General features: G+C 33.5%; 1 protein-coding gene across 19 annotated transcripts in view; it reads right to left on the bottom strand.

Moving 5' to 3' along the window:
* Positions 1-22,012, bottom strand: part of PCDH15 (protocadherin related 15) — a 1,013,670-nt gene that overhangs the window by 38,961 nt on the left and 952,697 nt on the right. For all 19 annotated transcript variants that reach the window (XM_054522581.2, XM_063727642.1, XM_063727641.1 and 16 more), the window contains one exon: positions 13,374-13,462. In XM_054522581.2, coding sequence (XP_054378556.2) covers positions 13,374-13,462 — 89 coding nt within the window. The remainder of the gene's footprint in view (positions 1-13,373; positions 13,463-22,012) is intronic.

The raw sequence follows: 22,012 nt of genomic DNA, 5'->3' as shown, positions 1-22,012 counted from the left end.
CAGTGAACAAAATACAGTCTTTGATGTCAAAGAATTTACATTCAAATTGAACAAGACAAGTGACAGATAATGGATTGATAAAATTGGTAAAAGTGTTCAGAATAAGTATCACTGAGACTTTGATATTTGAGCAAAAACTTTAGGGAACAATGTGTGCTGTGGCTATTCTAGGAATGAGTGTTCTAAGAAAAGATAATTGCTAACTGCTTGTGCAATGTCCTGATGTAGTAGTGTGTGGCCCGAACAGATCATGTGGGGACTTTTAGGATTGTAAGAGCATTGTTTTTTGTTCTGAGTGAGATAAGAATCTGTTGCTGGTTTTAAATATTAAAGTAATATGATCTACCTTACATTTAAAGGAGGCACACTGGTTGCTGTGTTGAGACTAGGCTGAGTAGAATCAGGAAAACTAGTTAGTAAAGAACTTAAGTACATGAAGGTTCATTAAGTGCTCAGCCTACTCAATAATTTAGAAGAAAAGACACAACCCAATCCATGACTATTAGCCATATGAAATAAAATATAAATATCAGAGCAGATATAAGCAAAACTTTGACCAAAAAGAAAACACAAAAAATCAAGAAACAGAAAATTTGCTTTTTTGGAAAAAACATGATATGATCATAAAAACAGACACGTACACCAATGTAACAGAAGAGAAAACCCCAAAATAAATCCACACTCTTACAGCCAATCATTTTTGACCAAGATGTGAAGAACATACACTGGGGAAAGGACAATCTTTTAATGTATTATGATAAGAAACTGGATATCCATATTCAGAAAAATAAAAATAGATTCCCATCTTTTTCTGTGTACAAAAATCCACTCAAAATGGATTAAAAGCTTAAACATAAGACATAAAACTGTAAAACTACTAGTAGAAAATATTGGGAAAAGACTTCAGGACATTAGTGTGGGCAAAGATTTTGTAAGACTCCAAAGAAATATAAATTTTCCAATGAAAGCAAAAATAGGCAAATGGATTACATTAGGCAGAAAAGCTTTTACACAGCAAATGAAACAATTGACAAAGTGAAGAGACAACCTATAGAATAAGAGAAAATATTTGCAAACTATCCAATCAACAAGAGATTAATAACCAGAATATATAAGGAACTCAACAGATAAAAACCAATTAATCCAATTTAAAAATGGGCCAAGGATCTGAATAGACAATTCTCAAAAGAAGATATACGAAGAGCCAATAGGCATATGAAAAAATGCTTGACATCACTAATCATCAAGGCAATGAAAATCAAAATCACAATGAAATATTATCTCATCCCAACTGTAATTGCTATTATCAAAAAACAAACAAAAAGTAACAAATGCTGATAAGGATATGGAGAAGGAGGAACATTTATACATTCTTGGGGGGAATGTAAAATAGTACAGCCATTATGGAAAACAGTATGGAGGTTCCTCAGAAAACTAAAAATAGAACTATAACATGATTCAGTAATCCCACTGCTAGGTATACATCCAAAAGAAAGAAAATCAATATATTGAAGAGGTATCTGCATGCCTATGTTTATCACAGCACTATTCACAGTAGCCAAGATACGGAATCAACCAAAATGTTTATCAACAGATGAGTGGATAAAGCAAATACAGTACATATATACAATCAAATATTATTTAGCCATAAAAAAAGAACAAAATCCTGTCACTTGCAGAAACATGGACGAAACTGAAGGTTATTATGTAAAGTGGAATAAGCCAGGCAAAGAAGAAATATCACATATTCTCATTCATATGTGGGAGCTAAAAAATGGATCTCATGGAGGTAGAGAGTAGAATGGTGCTTACCAGAGGCTGAGAGGGGAAGAAAGATGGGGATAATGATAAGATGGTTAATGTAGAGAGTAGAATGGTGCTTACCAGAGGCTGAGAGGGGAAGAAAGATGGGGATAATGATAAGATGGTTAATGGATACAAAAATACAGATAGAGAAAATAACTAAGTTATAGTATTCAACAGTACGGTAGGGAATTTATAGTTAAAAATAATTTATTGTATATTTCAAAACAGCTAGATAAGAAGAATTGTAATGGTCAGATACAAAGAAAAATATTGGAGTTGATGGATATTCCAATTATGCTGATTTATCATTACACATTATATATATATTAATCCAAATATCACATATATCCCAAAAATATGTACAACTAGGTTATATCAATAGTGTATGTGTATATATATATATATATATATATACACACACACACACACAAACAAAAAAAGAATTAAAAATGAATCCCAAAAATTGCCCTGAATCTGACTTCTTGGTAGCAATATACATATTTAAAATGCAAATGGTACAATCAAGTATGAAGCAAAACAGTATCTGATTATGTCGAGCATTCTCAAAACAGAAAACTGGCTTTGATTGGTCTTCTAAAAAGTGAAAAATATGTTAATAAATTTGGATGATAATTACAATTATTGAATAAAAATTACATTTTAATTTAAGGCTGTATTGTTCCACTTTGAATGCTCTCTAACATACTCCTGTTAATGTCTATTTAATTATGTCACCTTTAGAAAAAGTTTTAAAAACAGAAAACTTCTAAAGAAATACGTTAATATAGCTAATACAAACATTTTATGTAACATATTTTAGTATAGTACCACATACTAATTAATGTCCAATACAAAACAGTTTATCTAAATAACCTTCTTAGAATAAACGCTGAAAGGTTTGTTTAACTGAATTTTTTTCCTATGCCGATAGCATTATTTTAAAATCACAAACTAAGGGTGTCAATAAACAACTGGTTCGCTTAACTTACTTATTCTTGAACCAAGTTATTTTTGGTAGATGCTCTAAATTTCAATTTAGAGCATTACCTTATCCAGTTACCTGTATATACATCTTCAATTAGTTTAAACTAGAAATTGCATTATGAAAAACTGTAGTGTAAGGTGTTTACTGATAGTTTTATAGCTGGGACAGGTATTTACTCATGGTTGATTTAGCTTTTTATTTATTTATTTATTTACACTAAAATTATTACAGCAGCCATCTTCTCAATTACCCATTTGTCTGTGTGGATGAGTTGAGTTAAAATTACCATGTGATGAGAATTTCTGGTTTTGCATGCTCAGTTTACTCCCAAGAAAAGATGGGTTGGGTTTTTAATTAGGTTTGCCTCCTAAGAGGCAATGTAACAGAGGAAACTCCAACTGCTGGTGGCTGGTAGACGTAGATTAAAATTAAACCTCCACTATTGTGTCTTTGTGGAAATTACTTAACTTCTCAAAGTTTCAGGGAATTTATCTGTACAGTGGGAAAAGTAATCAAACCTACCTCAAAGGTCCTCTGTGATAGGTTAAGGAGACTACACCCATTAAGTGCACAAAAATCTAACCAATATGAAGCGTGTCATAAATGTTGGCTATTTGTTGTGATGGTTATAAGAACTCTTCAGATTTCATGATTATAAACCCTACTTAGGCTTTTGTTGAGGTAAATGGCTTATATTTATCTAGCATCATAGAGAGTTCCACCCCAAGTGCTTATCAATATTTTTACAAAAGCTTAGCTAAATGAATCAATAGGCATTGCAGCTGGCTGGAGGGATAAAAATACAGGCATACAGTTCCTACTGTTCTGAACTTCTTTTCTCCATTAATACAGACCCACAGGGACTCTACCCAGATCATATCCTAAGTCGTGCTCTAGGTGCCATGGAGCATTTTGTTCATTACATTACATGGTAACCTCTCTGTGGTATCCCACAAGATAAAAACATTTTCCTCTAATCTGGAATTAGACTTTGAAAGAGTTCTTTTGTCCCAGAAGAGATATGGTTTTGTTAATTTTGTAACTGAGTCTGTTCTTTTTGTTTAGCTTGTTTGCTTCTTTCACTTTGGCCCTAACAAGGTGACAGTCAAGTTTATGACTACTCTATATGGACTATACAGGCCTTTGCAGCATCTCTATAATTACTTACTCTTACTCTGATCCTTTCTTTAATCTCTTTCTCATCTGTTTGCTTTATTTTTCTACACTCATTTTTAATGTATTTTACCTTTTTTTTTCTGTGCGAATCATTGTAAACTACTTCTATTTATCTTTGGAATAAGGTAGAAAATTAAAACAAAATTAAATTTAGCTTTTAATATTTATTAGACATATATGGAAGCATCTAAAATATAATTTATGACTTTCTGATACAAATGGAATTCTTTTGCATAAACATTTTGTGGAGTTTATGTCTCACATTAAAAAACAGCAGTACAGACTGCGGTAAATTGTGAATAAATTGAAGAAAGTGTAGAAAAGAATAATAAATAGGATTAAGAGAACAGAGGAATTGACTCTTGATGATTAAAGTGGCCTCTAAAGGAAGTGATATACCTACCTTGTACCATGAGTTGGGGTGAATTATAAAAATAATAAGCTGTTCAATTTGACAAAACTTCTAGGTTATTAAAAAAAAAAGAGGAGGAAGAGAGGAAATAATTTTAAAAGAAATAAATGTCCACTATGTATTTTAGAGATCTCCATAAAGCAACTGTGATTCAAATGTTTTGATAAAATAATATATAATGACGTCCTTATTTTTACACTACAACTATTTTCTAGTTATTTTCTACTTTGTACAAGCAAAAGATCTTAAAAATAAACTGAACTGAATGATATTTGAGGGGAGAAAAACAGATTATAATACAATTTAAGATTAACCGCTCAATCTTTCTTTGCTTTTCTTCCTAATTTCTACATCTTAAAATGAAAACATAAATAAAGTTGGCGGGAAATGTTTTTTTTTCTTAGTGTTTTATAAGTGAATTTCACTTTTGAGTATGAATAACCCCTTACCTTCAAATCTCAGGAAAAAATATACCTGTATCAATTATTTTTTCTCCATCATAAGTTGATAAGAACATTTCAAACACTTTAAAATTTTGAAGCACAATTCAAAGGTTCAGTTAATATACTGGTACCTTCATTACAATGATTCATTGTGCATTAATTAATTTTATTTCTTTAATGTATCTTTCGCTCATGCTATTTTCTTAAACAAAATAGTTGCCCCCAAATTTTCTGTTTGTATTATTTTCATAGTGCAAATAAAGGCAACGTAAGCATGTTTGTATTTGATTTAAAACTAAACACATAGTGTTTTTAATTGATCTTCCAATAAAATATATTTTTAATCTGGGAAGATCTCATTTATCTCTTTTTGAAAACAATAGCTCAAAGATTTTAAACTTTTTTCACTTAAAAGCAAAATGAAAATGTCCTCAATGTTCATTTATTTATTTGTTTGTTTTGGCTTTCCATTGTCTCCAAAAATATGAATACTAAAAAAAGTAAAAAAGATAAAAAATAGAAAGAATATTGATTCTGACAAAATACGCCACCTAAATGTAGCAGCCCTGATCCATCCTTTAGTTTTTTCAATCTTTTTTTTTCTATGTTGCTGAGAAGGCATGGAGAATGAGAGCAAATATGATTTCCTTTTTTTTTAATATCACATCTCTCAGATGGCAAATATTAACTAAGAAAGTTGATTTATTTTATATATGTATATATATTTTTTCCAAACAGAAGCTGTTATAATAGACTATAAGCGTTCAGAAATGTGTTAATGAGTGAATGAATGATGAGTATTATGACCATTAAAATAAGGAACACATCTATCTGAAGCAAACATGTCAGCATACAGGACTCTTTACGGAATCAATATGCAATGGAATCTTAAGAAAAAAAGTAAAATCTACTTGATAAGTGATTTTCTTTTGGTTAACTTTGCTTATAGAAAAATATGTACAAATTGGCCGGGCGCGGTGGCTCACGCCCGTAATCCCAGCACTTTGGGAGGCTGAGGCGGGAGGATCACGAGGTCAGGGGATTGAGACCATCCTGGCTAACACGGTGAAACCCCGTCTCTACTAAAAATACAAAAAATTAGCCGGGCGTGTTGGCGGGCGCCTGTAGTCCCAGCTACTCAGGAGGCTGAGGCAGGAGAATTGCGTGAACCCGAGAGGCGGAGCTTGCAGTGAGCCGAGATTGCGCCACTGCACTCCAGCCTGGGCGACAGAGCAAGACTCCATCTCAAAAAAAAAACAAGAAAAATATGTACAAATTTGGAAAATCCAAGTCATACAAAATAAAAAAAAGCTTACCTTAATATATGTGAAATATATTATCAGAGACAAAACACTAATTATTGTGAATTTGAGCCATTTGACAGATGATTGATCCTTAAACAATTTACTCATATTGGGCTAAGATAACATTCCTTCAAATAATAACTAAGAATCCATGTAAAATAAAACTTTTTAACTCTCAAAATAGGACAGAACTGAAAATCATGGAGCACCTTTGTTCATAATCATCTTTGTTCCATGTGATTAATTCAATACTAAAGTTTTGGAAACAAATAAAAATCCCGCCATATTTAACTAAAAACAGAATTTTAAAGCTGTGCTTTTTCTACATTTCAAAGAGTTAAGCATTAAAGATGCTACTGCAATATGCACAAGGATTATTATAAAATAGTAGCTTTTAATTGTATAATTGCATACTGGGGTATCTTCAATTCTGTAAAGAACTATGATTTCTTTAATCATAATTAACCTAATGAGTTAAAGACAAGTCATTCTTCTTGTAAACAGAGGTTACTTCTCTACTAAATAACGCTCCAAATGAATATTTCAAAAAGTAGCAAATAAATTTTCTTTCTGTCAAAACAATGAATTTCCAAGGCTTTGAATAAAGCTTAGTCACACTTAACTTTTTTTTAAAGAATAGTAAATTATACCTTGAATAGTAAATGGTAGGATTTATTATTATATTTCTGGTTTGTATTTTATTTTTATGATTGCTTTCAGTTTATTTTATAGCTGTTACATTCCTATTACAGAAACATTATTTTCAAAAATTGTACTATTAAAATGGGTGTGCTGCATTATCTGATAAAAATTAAATCATTCATGGCAATTCTCTGTTCATAACATCTTCAACTCCAACTGTATCTCTATGCTAAGTATGCTGAGAGAAAATTGGCATGTAATAGACAATACAGCAATTTAATTGTAGAATATGGCAGCTAGGGAGAAGACTACATAACAAAAGAAACTCTTAAGGTATCTAGTGGCTACCATATTGAACAGATGGGTCTAAGGACTTTCCATCTCACACAGAATAAAACTTGAAATCGTCCAAGTGATCTATCAGGTCCTAGAGCTGATTTTCTACCATGATATCTATATTTTAATATGCCAAGCATGGCTCTTTCTCTGGGTTTTCATAACTGCAGTTCTCTATCAGGAATTGTGCCTCTTCCTCTCTCATAGCCAAACGACTTTTTCCATCACTTAATATAGATGTCTTCTCAGATTTCAACTTATCAGAAAGGCTTTCTTTAACCATCCTATTTAAAACAGCACCTCTCTTCCAAAATTTTCTACTTGATACTTGTATTTATCTGTCTTTATTACAGTTATCACTACATAACTTAATTTACATATTGATTTATTAATATTGTTATTTTATATGCCATTTTTATGCAATCGAATAGAAGCTCCATGGCAGCAGGGACTTCACATTGTTCACTGATAATCTCCAGTGCTTACAATCTGTAACTATTTATTTTTTAACTAATAAATCCCCAGCTCTAAGATACAAATGCAAAAACTCAAAGAGTTTGATATACTGGCCCAAGACTTAGCTAGTCTTTGGTGGTCTGGGAAATGAGCCTAGGTTCTCTGAAATAAAAAGGAGCTCAACCTTTCCCCTTAAAACCAAGTTTTTATTACATTGATTTAAGAAAATGTGCTAGCAGTTATCGTTTCATAGGTATGCTTCCCAAGATACCTTCTAATTCTCCTCCTAGAAATATATATATATATATATTTACACACACACACATATATACATATATACTATATATACTATACAAATAAATAAATTCTATATATGTAATATATATCCTGTCTACATTTCTAATGTAGGTTTTGTAACCTTAATTGTAGGAACTATAGATTGATTACACAGCACATTTCAGGTGCTACATAAATATTTCATAAAGTTGAGACTCTTCCTCATCAAGTCAGTAACTACTTCAGTAAAGCTCTACTATAATTGAATTTTCATATTTTATTTAGAAGGTAAGAGATGGGTTTGAGCAACTCTGAGCAATAAGTTGTCAGTTCTGATTCATACAGAAACACTCTAACTCAGTGTTTCTAAACTCGAGTTTATAATTTTCAAAATATCTCTTTTATAGATTCTTAAGGTTTTAAATTTTAGAACCACGAATTCCTCTTATTTGAGTTTCATGGTGAACTGGGAGTGGAAAGAAGTTATAAAATGCAAACATTTCATAGTTTCTTCTTTAGACAATTATTTGCCAATTATTTGTCCATTGTAGTTATGTGTCCCTACTGTTATTCTCACAGCTGTTTCTCCTATACCTTAATTTAAAAAAAAGTAATTTAAAAAACCACAAGGCTTACAAAGAGGTGAATTCTAAGATCAACTGAAAATATGACAGAGCACAGATATTCAAGGGTATCTGTAGTGGATGCAGATCCTCACTGAAATTTGTTGAATATATTAATCTAATTAAAAAGGAATATGTTTCCTTACTTAGGGGAATTGGTCAATTTTATAAGCTTAAAATCTAAAAAGTAGTAAAAAATTTTCAGTATAGTCATTTCAGCTGATTCAGTGAGGTGAGGAGTAATCATTATAGCAGCTAAGATTTACTACAAGCATTCCATTTTTCAGGTACTGCGGTCTTAGCTATCAAAGTGTACTGATCTTTGTAAAATCTGCTCCACTGTAAAATGGATATGTCAGGTCATTATTTTTCCTTTCATCAAGTGTCCTCATTTCTATTGATTACATAATTACCAAGGAAACTTTATATTATTGCCTAAAATATTGGTCTACCAAAAAAAAAAAAAAAGATGATCACATGACATTCCAGTTTTCCACTTCATCGGATAGGGATGTCTCAAGGGAAATATAGAAATGGCTTTGATGATAACATAACTTGTCACCTAAGAATGTCACAGGGAATTAATGTGTTTATTGGTCTCGTCACTAGAGCAATAAATTCTTCTATTTAATTAACTATTTGGCACCCTGATGGCTACCTGAGTTATGTGTGTATTTTCATCACTCACCCCAGACATGGATAGGGGGAGTGCTGGGGCTTCCTAGTGCTGACTCAGGTCTTACAGTTCTTATCACTACCACTTCCATCTACTAATGTAGGTTTCAAAAAGAGATCAGAAATATTTCTGCTTAAGAAAACTCTAAATTTACATAGGTTTTAAAAAAATCTACAAAATGAAATCAGACATGGAAGGGACAATTTCTTAAACAACTAGTATTGAAAAAATGGAATATCCATATGTTAAAAAAAATAAGGTTGGACCCTTATCTTACACCATATACAAAAATTAACTCAAAATGGGTTAAAGATCTAAATATAAGACCTCCAAACCATAAAGTGCCTAGAATAAAACATATGAGAGGTGTTTTGTAACACTGGATTTGACAATGATTTATTGAATATGACACCAATAGCACAGGCAACAAAAGCAAAAATAGACAGATGGACTACCTCTGACTTTAAAACTTTTTGCCCGATTAGTGACACAATCATGAGGGTGAAAAGGCAACCTATGGAATAGGAGAACATCTGATAAGGGATTAGTATCATAATATCTAAACAACTCCTACAACTAAACAACTAAAATAAATCAAGTAACCCAATTAAAAATGTGCAAAGGACTTGAATAGACATGTTTTAAAAGATGATATACAATGGCCAATAGCACCTGAAAAGATGCTCATCATCAATAACCATCAGAAAAATGCAAATCAAATGACAATAATATATCATCTCACACATTAGTATGGCTACTACATATAAAAAAGGAAAAAGGACCAGAAAATAAAAAGTGTTGATAGGAGGTTGAGAAGTTGGAAAGCTTATGCACTGGTGGTAAAATTGTAAAATGGTGCAACTGTTATAGAAAACAATTTTCTTTAAATTAGAACTGCCATATGATTTAGCAATCCCACTGCTGAGAATGCACTCAAAAGAATGAAAGCAGGATATAAAAGATATATTTTAATATTTATGTTCATAGCAGTATTATTCACAATATCCAAGAGCGGGAAACAACCCAAATGTCTATTGAGACGTGAACAGATGAACAGAATGTGGTATGTATTGAGAACTATTCAGCTCTATAAAGGAAAGAAATTCTATCACATGCTATGCTGTAACATGGATGAATCATGAGAATATCATGCTAAGTGAAATAATCCAATCACAAAATGAGAAATACTGCAAACTTCCACTTTTATGATGTATTTAAAGTAGTAAAATTTATACATGTAGGAAGACAAGAGGGTGCTACTCAGAGTCTGGGGTAAGGCTGGAATAGAAACTTGTTTAATAGGTACCGAATTTCAGTTGTGCAAAATGAAGTTCTGAAAATCTATTTTGAAACAATGTTAATATACTTAAAACTACCGAACTGTACACTTAAAAATGTTTAAGATGGTAACGTTTATACTATGTTTTTTAATCACAACAAAAGGAATGGGGCATGTATGTGCTGCTTAATAAACTGGCAGATTTATATTTAATTCTTTCAAAATCAACATGAGATAGACAGAGGTCTTTATTCCAATTTGCATGAAGAGTAAAAGTGGCTCTAGGTGTTAAGTATCTTGTCCAGAGGTTACAGAGCTGTAATAGGATCTAAATCTCTGTGTCTGAATCCATAATCTGCATTCCATTACCAAACTATGCTTAATAAATAAAATGTACAAAACTCCTAGCCATTCTCTACCTAAGTCTACTGACTTTGAGCTGCTAGCTCCATTTATATGGAATATTTACCATTCACCGAATAGTCATACTTTCTATTGTCCTAGATACATTATATAATTTAGTTTTCAAAATAATTCTATGTTTTATTAGCTCTTAACAAACAGTGAAACTGAGATTGAAAAGATTAAATTATTTGCCCAATTTCATGTTTTAAATCCAATGTTTTATGAAGTCAGAGCTTCCTTCACAATGATATGATTCTCTCAAGACCTGAAAGTTACACGATTTTTCCTATTCATATTATCCTATCTACTTAAGAAGCATTAAAATCTTATAAATTCCTACAAAACTACACTTTTGCTATTTTCTTTTTCAGTTTGATAAATTTTGTCTCAAAATAAAGAAAATGGCATCAAGATTTGCTTGTAAAACGTCCTTTCAATAAAATGTATCAAGTGTCTACTATGTAACTGGAGTTATAGAAATAAAACAGAAGTCTCATACATTCATAGAGATAATATTCTAGTGGAAATTGACTATAATAATAACATTAGATAATGCTTTGCAGAAAAATAAACTAGAATAAAGGGTTAAAATTTGAAGTGGGGTATCATTTCTTACATAATAGATAATGGAATCAGAGAAAGCCTGTCTCAATAGACTTTTATTAAAGCAGCTAAAAGTTAGGCACAATTCTAATTATTTTTAAAGTATAATCAGCTATTATTTTGAAAAGGCTCAGTGTATATAAACTACTTCTGCAGGAATAAACAAGACACTGTACAATTGATATTCCATGCATAAATGTTGATAACCATCACCCTCATAAAACAATTTACATGACACCAAAAGGTTAAATTTGTGAACTATACTGAAATAATTGTTATGAATCATATATGCTTTTCTTATGGGAAAATCACATATGCTTTAATCTGTGCCTATTGTATTTTATTTGGCATATAATTACTAAAAGTTTAGTTATCTGACTCTTTAAAGCTTCTTCTGGCAAGCTGAAGTGATGATATTTTGCTAAAGAGGCAAATTGACAGTGACGATAATTGACCTCTGTCAAACTGAAATCAACAGAAGACACAGAAGAACAACCTAATGCAGACAGAGCTTAAAACCTAGACGACGGGTTGATAGGTGCAGCAAACCACCATGGCACATGTATACCTATGTAAAAAGCATGCATGTTCTGCACATGTATCCCGGAACTTAAAAGTTAAAAAAAAAAGGTGATATATATATATATATGTGTGTGTGTGTGTGTGTGTGTGTGTGTGTGTGTGTGTGTGTGTAATGAAATAGTATTCAGCCATAAAAAGGAACAAAATAATGGCATTTGCAGCAGACTGGATGGAATTGGAGACCATTACTCTAAGTGAAGTAACTCAGGAATGAAAAAACAAACATCATATGTTTTCACTCGTAAGTGGAAACTAAGCTATGAGGACTCAAATGCGTAAAAATGATACAATGGAGTTTGGGGACTCAGGGGAAAGGGTGGGATGGAAGTGAGGGATAAAAGACTATACACTGGGTACAGTGTACACTGCTTGTGTGCACCAAAATCTCAGAATTCACCATTAAAGAATTATTCATGTAACCAAAAAAAAAGAAAAAAAGTTTAAAGTAATGGCAGCTAAATTAGAGTAATTATGGGTGAAATAGTAAAGATATTTTAAACATCTTTTACAGTATCAAAATATGAGAACTGCAGTTTAATAAATAATCACAACTAGATTGGAGTTAACTATAACATACTCAGCCATGGTGAGTCTACACTGTTAAGGAGGCAGAGGGACATGCCACGTATTTTACAATAATAATTTAAAACATATGTATTGCTTAATATTAGTCAACTTGGTTTTAAAAGACTAAGCTCTAGGCATTTAGACACACTGCTTTGAGAAATGACATATTTCCTGACTGGCCACACTGCTTTTTGAGTAAATTGGAGCCACAAAATCAAGGTATATATTCAATCCATGAATGCTACGATTTCTCATATGCAGCATTTTGAGGTTTTGATACATCAAAGCATTCTGAATAATAAAATCTCACATCTAATTTTTATCCTTATTTGAAGACACTCTCAAAATCTTCACATATTTCCAATTAGACTTTGAGAAAACAGTAAGCTAAATTATTATTAAAACACTCCTTTAAACTATATGTTTAATCTGAACATTGTAATGATTAAAATGACCCACTCAGATTAAAATTGTGGTTGTTCAAATACTGCATGTTATTATTTATAAATGAGAGTCAACAATGGGGACATGCAGACATAAAGAAAGAAAATAATAGACACTGAGGACTCCAAAAGGAGGGAGGATGGGAGGGACATGAGGGCTGGCAAATTAGCTATTGGCTACAGTGCTCACTATTTGGGTGGTTGGCACACTCGAAGCCTAAACCTCACCAATATGCAATAAATCCATGTAACACACCTGCACATGTATCCCCTGAATCTAAAATAAAATTTAAAAAATAAAAAAAGTTAAAAATCATGGTCATATAAAAATAAATATATAAGGAGACAAAATCAATTACTCTGTAAGATCTTCTATCTTTTTTTCCACTAGAGTAGGAGGCACATTGGAAACAATGACTTGCATATCCAGCTGATTGACCACAGAGACCTGAAAGAAGAAAAGACAGAATTCATTTAATTTTTACTCACTGAAATTTCCATAATCAGAAAACCCCCACATTACCTCTTCCCTACTATGCATAGACACAGTGGTTTCTGATTTTCAAATTCAGGAACAAATTTTTTGTTTGATTATACGATCTACACAAGGGGTTGGAGACTAACTGGGGCAGACTGAGCATGAGAAACTATTTGTTGTTTACCTAGAAATTAAGAATCCTGAGTGATTTCCATTGTTTTTGGTTTTGTGTTTGTTTTATTGGTTATTTTACTGAGACATAAAGGGTGGCATTTTTTTTTTTTAAATTTGATTGTTAAGGAACACCCAAGATAATGAAAAATACGTTTTATATTTTACAAGTCTTGAGAAATCCTTTATTCATTATAACTAAGAATCTAAGATATGACTGGTTAGAATAATTCATTCTATGAGGTCATCACATACAGTTTTCTTGTCTATTTAACCAACTTTAAATTTTTGTAGGTAGAGATATATATTTAGAACTCTACACATGGGTTAATGAGCTAATTTAATGGCTACTGATAACTATGTATAATTCATTTAAAATCTACTGAATTTCTTCTATGTTCTTATATTTGAAAAATAGAAGAAAAATAAAAATATTTATTCTGTGCTTACAAGATGGCATTTATTCTTTTCCCCAATATTCTACAGGTTTAACTCATTGAAACCTATCAACAGAATCAGGTTGTTATTAATATCATTTCGATTTTAAAATAAAAAAATGAGAATATATTTAATAACTTAATCCTAATTAAATGCAGTCTGCCTTACACCGGAGCTTGTGCTCTTTACTATTATCCAATACTGATATAAAAATTCTAAAAAGTCATATATTATCATGCATATACATTTACACACTATTAAAATATAAATGCATTTGTATCAGAATCATAAATTGAACACTCTGAGTTAGTCATATTTAGCACCGTATCTCAATACAATCTACAGTAAGTAGGGAGTAATTTCACATTGCCATACATTTTTTTATAGGCTCCAGATTCTTTACATACAGAGACCCCTATTAGGGGTCACAAACTCAAATGCCTTCAGGAACCAGGCAGGTAACTTAAATGAGAAAAGTAGCCAAAAGTATGAAATGACAGAAAGAAGTGTAAGTAACACAAATCCGAGAGCACATAACTCAGCTGAAGAGGTCAGCTACTACTCACCTCTAAGGAATATTGCAATGTGGGAAACAAAATCCAGATTTCCTAGATCTTTCAGTTTTTCAGGAAAAAATGAAATCCAAAATATTATGTAAAATGTTTGCAACTAGTTAGAAATCTATCAAACCATTGTGTGAGCCTGATCAATCCTGTCTGAAGACTGTATTAAGACAGGAGTAGGTCTGATTATTACTTCTGAGCAAGCAGTTTATGCTGGCAGTTCTAACCTTGTACCCCTAACCCGTCATAGGTGTCTGGGACCAAATGACTAAATTTGCCTTCAACATGTAAATGAGTCTTGATTGTCTTTTTACAAAACAAATCTAACTTCACTAGCAAAAGGGATCATCACAGTTTTTGTATCACTTTATCTTTTCTTATTGGTCTTGAGTAAAAGAGGATATAAAAGTGGAATAGAAATATTTTTTGTTTCATTGTTTTTGAGTTTTTAGCAGTAAAATTGCATGATAAAAATTTCTAGAAGTATGTATATGAAACTTGTATAACTGTTCCCTCCCTCCCTCCCCTCCTTCCTTCTTTCTTCCTTCCCTCTCCTCCTTTTTTTCTTTCTTTTAACATTGGGCCAGAAACGGTTAAAAAAAGTTTTGATAAAAATCAAACCACCTGGAACAAGTAGTAACTACAAGGTGTTATCCCAACGAGAAGTATAATCACTAGGCCTCATTCTCTGTTCCCTGAAGCTCCCATCATCTCCTCTAACTGCTGGACTCAGAAGTACTGGAGTCCGGGCCCCAGGGCAGAGGAGCTTTTGCAGTGGGGCTAGTGCTGAAGCACTTCCTAATTCCACCATCTGTTGGGAGAAAGCTCCTAGACCATGATGTGGGTTATGGATAGGGTGAGTAGTAGGGAGCGTTAGCAGGATACTGGAAAAGAGAAGAAAATTAGTAGGAGAAATAACTCTTTATTACTGGTTCTTTCAGTGGAGAATTGTTAGGACTGTCTGCCCTGTCAAACTGCCCTCTTCTCACACGTCTGCCTCCTGGTCTGGTAAGCATGTGCTTCAACCCACCTTTTCTGGCTGACAGACTGTTAGAGATCCCTACTATTAGCATCCCTCGAATTCTCCACTGTCTCTTATTTCCCTACATTCATCCTGCCCAGGCCTTCAGAAATAGACCCTTCATTAAACTGTCTTCAAATTATCTGATTCTTGCGATGTAGACTTAAAATTAAAAAAAAAAAAAAAGTTTCACATGTGCATGAATTTTCTGCCTGATTCTTACTGATATAGATCCAAAAAACCATACAAGCAGGTGTCAGGCTGTATATACCAGAAATCGGTCACACTTTACAAATATTATATGTGATGTGAACAAAAACAAAGGTGGGAAAGGAACTAAGTAGTAACTAGTGGAGGATAGATTCAGCAGCCACAGAGGAAGACCAAACACAAGCCTTCCTATCTTAGGGTAGAAACAGGATTTAATCAAGGAAATCTCCTGCTCCCAGGATGGGGATCTACATTATATATACCCAACAGGATTTCAGAATTGGCCTGGACAATTCTGTATGTCTACCATTATTGTCCTCTTCAAACAGGAATTTCTATTGGATATTCTGTATTTTTCCACCATCTATACTGGGTGAATGTGTTTGCTGGATCACTAAAGTATCAGGAGTTCCCTCTAGACCTGATAAAAAGAACAGCATGACATCTGAGATCCAAAGTGTTAACTTTGATAAGACTTTGTTCTATTTGTGTGGAAAATAATGAAATAAATATTTGGTAATCAGAATTATAGACTGGTTAGCTGTTCATCCAGCTCCTTTTGTCTTCTCACTGGGAACACACAATCGATTTCTCAGCCTTCTTCGTAGTTTAGTGGAGCCATATGATGGCGTTCTGACCAATGTAAACTTAGTGGAAGGGAAAGAATGAATGTTCTTAAATCTGAAGGATAGTCAGTGCTTTCCCTTCATCAGAAAGATAAGTCACTTATTCAAAATATTTTAAGCCAGGCGTGGTGCCTCACATCTGTAATCCCAGCACTTTGGGAGACTGAGGCAGGCTGATCAATTGAGGCCAAGAGTTTGAGAGCAGCCTGGCCAACATGGTGAAACCCTGTCTCTACTAAAAATACAAAAAATAGCCAGGCATGGTGGTGCATGCCTGTAATTCCGGCTACTCTGGAGGCTGAGGTATGAGAATTGCTTGAACCCGGGAGGCAGAGGTTGCAGAGAGTCAATATCATGCCACTGCACTCCAGTCTGGGCGAGCGACTCTGTCTCAAAAAAAAAAAAAAGTGAGATTTTGTGCAAAATTCTGACTGAAATAGCAGGAGCTAACATTTAAGGTATCTAGAATATATCCATTTTAAGGTTACATTTTATTAACAAGATTTTATGATGTTAATACATTTTGAAAATATACTTTATATTTTATTTTAAAGATATAAAAGAAAAAACATTTAATTCTGATAAATTAACAGAAGTCGCACCACCAGGAGTAGTTGTCCTACACTTACCTCTAAATCATGACTTCAAAATTTTTAAATCTCCTCAAAGTGCTAATGTCTGGTTTATGTAGAACACACACATTTTGACTATGCAAATGAAGAAATAAGATATTACAGTTTACAGTTGGTCTTTGACAGAAATTCTACATCCTAACTCTGGTTCGTTTTATCATCTATAACAAGGATATTTAGCTGTTTAAGATTAGTTGATTTTATTTATGCTACTTTTCCAGTATAGCTTCTGCAAATATGCAAATATTTCCATATATTTGCATGTCAGTTTATTACACCAAACATTTAATAATTCTCTTTGTAAAATTATTTAATTCTGTAGGTTAATAACTAATGAAAACTTTATGAAAATGTTTCCATCATCATTGAGATTGATATTTGTAATGGATTCAGATTACTAGGTATTGTTAAAAAGAAGAGAAATAACATTTGTGAAGCACAAAATTAAAAAAGCAATGGTTGGAAATTTACATGTTATTATTTCTATGTCCTTTCCATTTATTCTCATAAGTTTCTTATCTTTTCTTTCTCCCTCTGTATTCTCATAAATTTTAAATAGTGCTGTCCAATAGAAATACAATGTGAGCCACAAATACAAATCACATATGTAATTTTAAATTTTCTGGCACTCACATTAGAAAGATAAAAATAATAAGATTAATTCAATGACACATTTAACTCAATGTGTTTAATATATGTTTAGTAAGATATCATTTTAACATGTAAAGAACATTTTGCATATTTTTATCGAAGTCTTTGAAATCTGGTGTGTATTTTATACTTACATCACATCTCCATGTGACCTAGCCATGTTGCAAATATTCAATAGCTACATTTGGCTGATAGCTAGCATATTGGACAACCCAACTTTAGAGATATTCATCATCTCCTGCTTGAACTGTCTTTCCTAACTAACTGGTCTCTGCTGCAAACTCACATTTTATTAAATAAAAGAGGTGTTTTAATAGTCCATTTAGATAATTATGTATTTTCTTTTTTAAATACTATACCAAAATTTAGTTTCCACATGAAATCTAAAACCATGTTCAGTTATACTAAAATCTATTTGTCTGTCTTTTACTTTCTTTTTTCTTTTTTGAGATGGAGTTTTGCTCTTGTTGCCCAGGCTAGAATGCAAATGGCGTGATCTCAGCTCACAGAAACCTCTGCCTCCTGAGTTCAAGAGATTCTCCTGCCTCAGCCTCCCGAGTATCTGGGATTACAGGCGCCCATCACCACACCCAGCTAATTTTTGTATTTTTAGTAGAAACGAGGTTTCACCATGTTGGCCAGGCTGTTCTTGAACTCCTGACTTCAGGTGATTTGCCTGCCTGAGCCTCCCAAAGTGCTGGGATTACAGGCTGAGCCAACACACCCGGCCATTGTACTTTGAATTGATTCTTTACACATGCATAATTTTTTAACATCTTGCATTGGCCGCTTGGAAAATATAAGTTTACTGAACACTGCAGATTTTGCAAATATCAACACATTTCATTACACAGTATCAATAAATAAATCACATTATTTAATACAACCACTGACTCATTAAGAAAGTCTAAATATTCGGAAGCTAGTCAAGTTTACAGTGACAGGTACTTTTTTTTTTTTTAATAGTCTAATTTGTGCTTGAAAGCTTCAATATTATCATTAGTCGGTTGTCTTCAATGAAATGACAGGCTCCCTTCATCCATTTTATGTAAATGCCTACCAAATACTTAAGTTTGAATAACCATATTTTGTCTCTAAGTTGCTCTCTCATATAAAAATGTTAGTCCATTAAAAAAGCAGCTAGTTCAGCTTGCATAGTGCTTTTCCTTGAGGCAACCATCTTCCACATACAACAGATGTACTCTATGCATACTTCTGATTTCATCAACAAAATACTGAAAAGGTGTTTAGGACACTTTCACTGATAGTTTAGCTAGCTGCCTAGATAGATATACAGTATTTACTAAAGGAATGAATGTGCAGTTTAGGAGAGAAAGGAGTCAAGAAATTTTTTTGCCTAAGGAACTCAAAGTGATTTGGTCATCAAATAAAATGAGAAAGACTATAGGTGGAAGAAATGTGATGAAGAAGAGAAATCCATTAGGAAACACTAAATAAACACCTTTTAAAAATATTCAGGTGGAATTGCTACATGTACAGATAAATGTGCAAATCTGGTGTTCAGGAATGAGCTTTAGTGTAAAGATGTAAGTTTGAGCGCTTTTACTATGTAGATGATGTTTTAAAGTTATGGGACTAAGTGAGCTTAACAAGTCAGTGAGTGCAGATAGAAAAGAGATTTAATGTCTGAGCCCTGCGAAATCTCAATATTAAAAGGTCAGGAGAAGGCAATGAGCCAGTAAAGGAGACTGAGAAGGTGTAAACAATGAGATAGTAGGTAAACAAGGGAGTATGGTGGGTGGTCTGAAAGCTTAGTGAGGGTAATAGTCAAGCATTGCTGATGGTTCAAGTAAGATAAGGACTGACATGATCAGTACATTTCCTAACATGGAAGTCATTGGTAGCATCGACAAGAATAGTTTGGAAGAGTGTTTGGAGAGAAAACACTCTTATGATTAGAGGGTTTAAGAGAGATTCAATAGTGAGAAATAAGTCAAATCTAACATAGAATTTTGCTAAAAAGAAGAATAGAAAAATGGATGGCAGTTAGAAGGTGATATAGATCAAGGGATATTTTATAATTTTTGGAAGATAGAAAAAAAACATTGTTGTGAGAATAATCTGATATAAGGAGGAAATTTATATTAATAATGTGGAAAAGAAATGGGAGAGCTGCTGAGGCAATGTCCTAGAGCTGGCGAGTGGGAATTGAATCTACTGCATAAGTAGAGGTACGGGCTTTAGATAAAAACAGAGAATTCATCTAAAGGAGCCAGAAAAAAGGCAAAGAATGTTGGTCTAGATCCTGGAGGTTAGGTAGATTTAGTGGTAAGAGTCATAGAAGTGTCCTTCTAAATGCTTTAGTATTATTTCTCTGTGAAATAGCATGCCAGTTAATCAGGCCATAGTGAGAATGAGGACAAGGTATTGGAGAATTAGGAGCAGAGAAGATTTTCTAGGACATCGAGGCAAAATAGAGTGATTACTGACCAAAGCAAAAGCTCATTTGGAGGGTTTGTTTTAGTCATTAATTTAAATTGATACTGATACAGGAGAATAGGGTCTGGAGGCAGGGAACCTAAGGCCAATTTGTGCTGACTTCCTAAAGCTAAATCAAAGGGAAAACACCAAGGTCTGGGGGCAGGGAATCTAAGGCCAATTCATAATTGTTTTCTAATGGTGGATTAAATAGGAAACTCCTGGGTCTGGGGGCAGGGACCCTAAACCAATTAATGCCAACTTCCTAAAGCTAAACAAAAAAAAAAAAAAAAAAAAAAAAAAATTACCATCTCCCCACACCCCACCTGAGTAACAAAGGATCAAAGGCTACTCTCCTTAAAACCCTCCCCCTTACCCCATGTCTCAGATGGAAAGGGAAAATGCCTTGGAGTGGCTGTGGGCCAAGCAGGGGCCATCCTTTCATTTGCTTAGGGCACCAATCCACTCAGGCCTTGGGTCAATTCAGCTCAGTCTTTAGCCTCAGGCCAAATCCTTCATCCAGATAAGGGGTAGCCCATAGGGACCTCAAAAGGAGTATTAAAACCCAGAAAACTTTGTAACCAGGCCCCTGAGTCACTTGCTTGAGTACACGCCCAACCTGTGGAGAGCTTTCTTGCTTTAATAAATCCCTGCTTTCCAAGGTTGCAGTGTTGCAGTGAGCCAGGATCGCACCACTGCACTCCAGCCTGGGAGACAGAGGGAGAGTCCATCTCAAAAAACAAGAATAATAAAATAATAAATAAATAAATAAATAAATGCTCACTTTCCTTGCTTCGTTCCTTTGTTTCATTCCTGTGTTAATTTGTGTGTTTTGTTCAATTCTTTGTTCAAAACACCAGCGACATGGACAATTCACACTCAAAGCCTTCCTTCATGTAACAATACTATAGCTAGGCATGGTGGTACGTGCTTGCAGTCCTAGAAGCCAGGGAGGCTGAGGTGGGAGGATTGCTTGAGCCCAGGATTTCGAGGTTGCAATAAGTTCTGATCACACCACTGCACTTTGACCTAGGTGATAGAACCAGACCTTGTTTCTTAACAACAACAACAAAAGTGATACTAATTACAGAATTTTGTATGTTTTTGCAGACATAATCAGCATGGATATAGGTCTGGAGAAAGCAGACAGTTGGAATTAACCAAAGTGGAGGTTTTGCTAAGTGAATATGACATAGAGAAAGCAAGCAAGAAAGTTAAATTTTATATGATGGAGTGCTTATTATAATTGGTAATGCATTATAAATCCAGTAAACAAGAAAGAGAGAACATGAGAGGTTCTCATGAGAGAACACAATGGAAGTTAAAATTATAGTAGGCTAATTGGACTGGACATCCTGGTAGGAACAAAAGAATGCTGGATTTAGCTGCAATGTTAATTAAATGTTATGGACAAAGGGTGAGAGGTTTGAAATGGAGGTTATAAAGGTAATGGCAAAAAATAACTATGGTTCTAAGTGGTTGGAATAAGGTGGAGGGCAGTAATTGGAGGAAAGACATTGAAAAATTGTAAGTTCAGAATATTGGAAGAATCATCTCTGCATATAATAAAATTGCCAAAAATTTAGGACAGGAGAATTTTTTTATTATATTTTAAGTTCTAGGGTACATGTGCACAACGTGCAGGTGTGTCACATATGTATACATGTGCTATGTTGGTGTGCTGCACCCATTAACTCGTCACTTACATTAGGTATATCTCCTAATGCTATCCCGCCCCCCTCCCCCCACCCCACAACAGGCCCCGGTGT

The sequence above is a fragment of the Pongo abelii genome, chromosome 8 (assembly GCF_028885655.2).
Source record: "Pongo abelii isolate AG06213 chromosome 8, NHGRI_mPonAbe1-v2.0_pri, whole genome shotgun sequence".
Taxonomy (NCBI): Eukaryota; Metazoa; Chordata; class Mammalia; order Primates; family Hominidae; genus Pongo; species Pongo abelii.
Note: the sequence above shows the minus strand (reverse complement) of the source record. Positions and strands in the feature narration are given on the sequence as shown.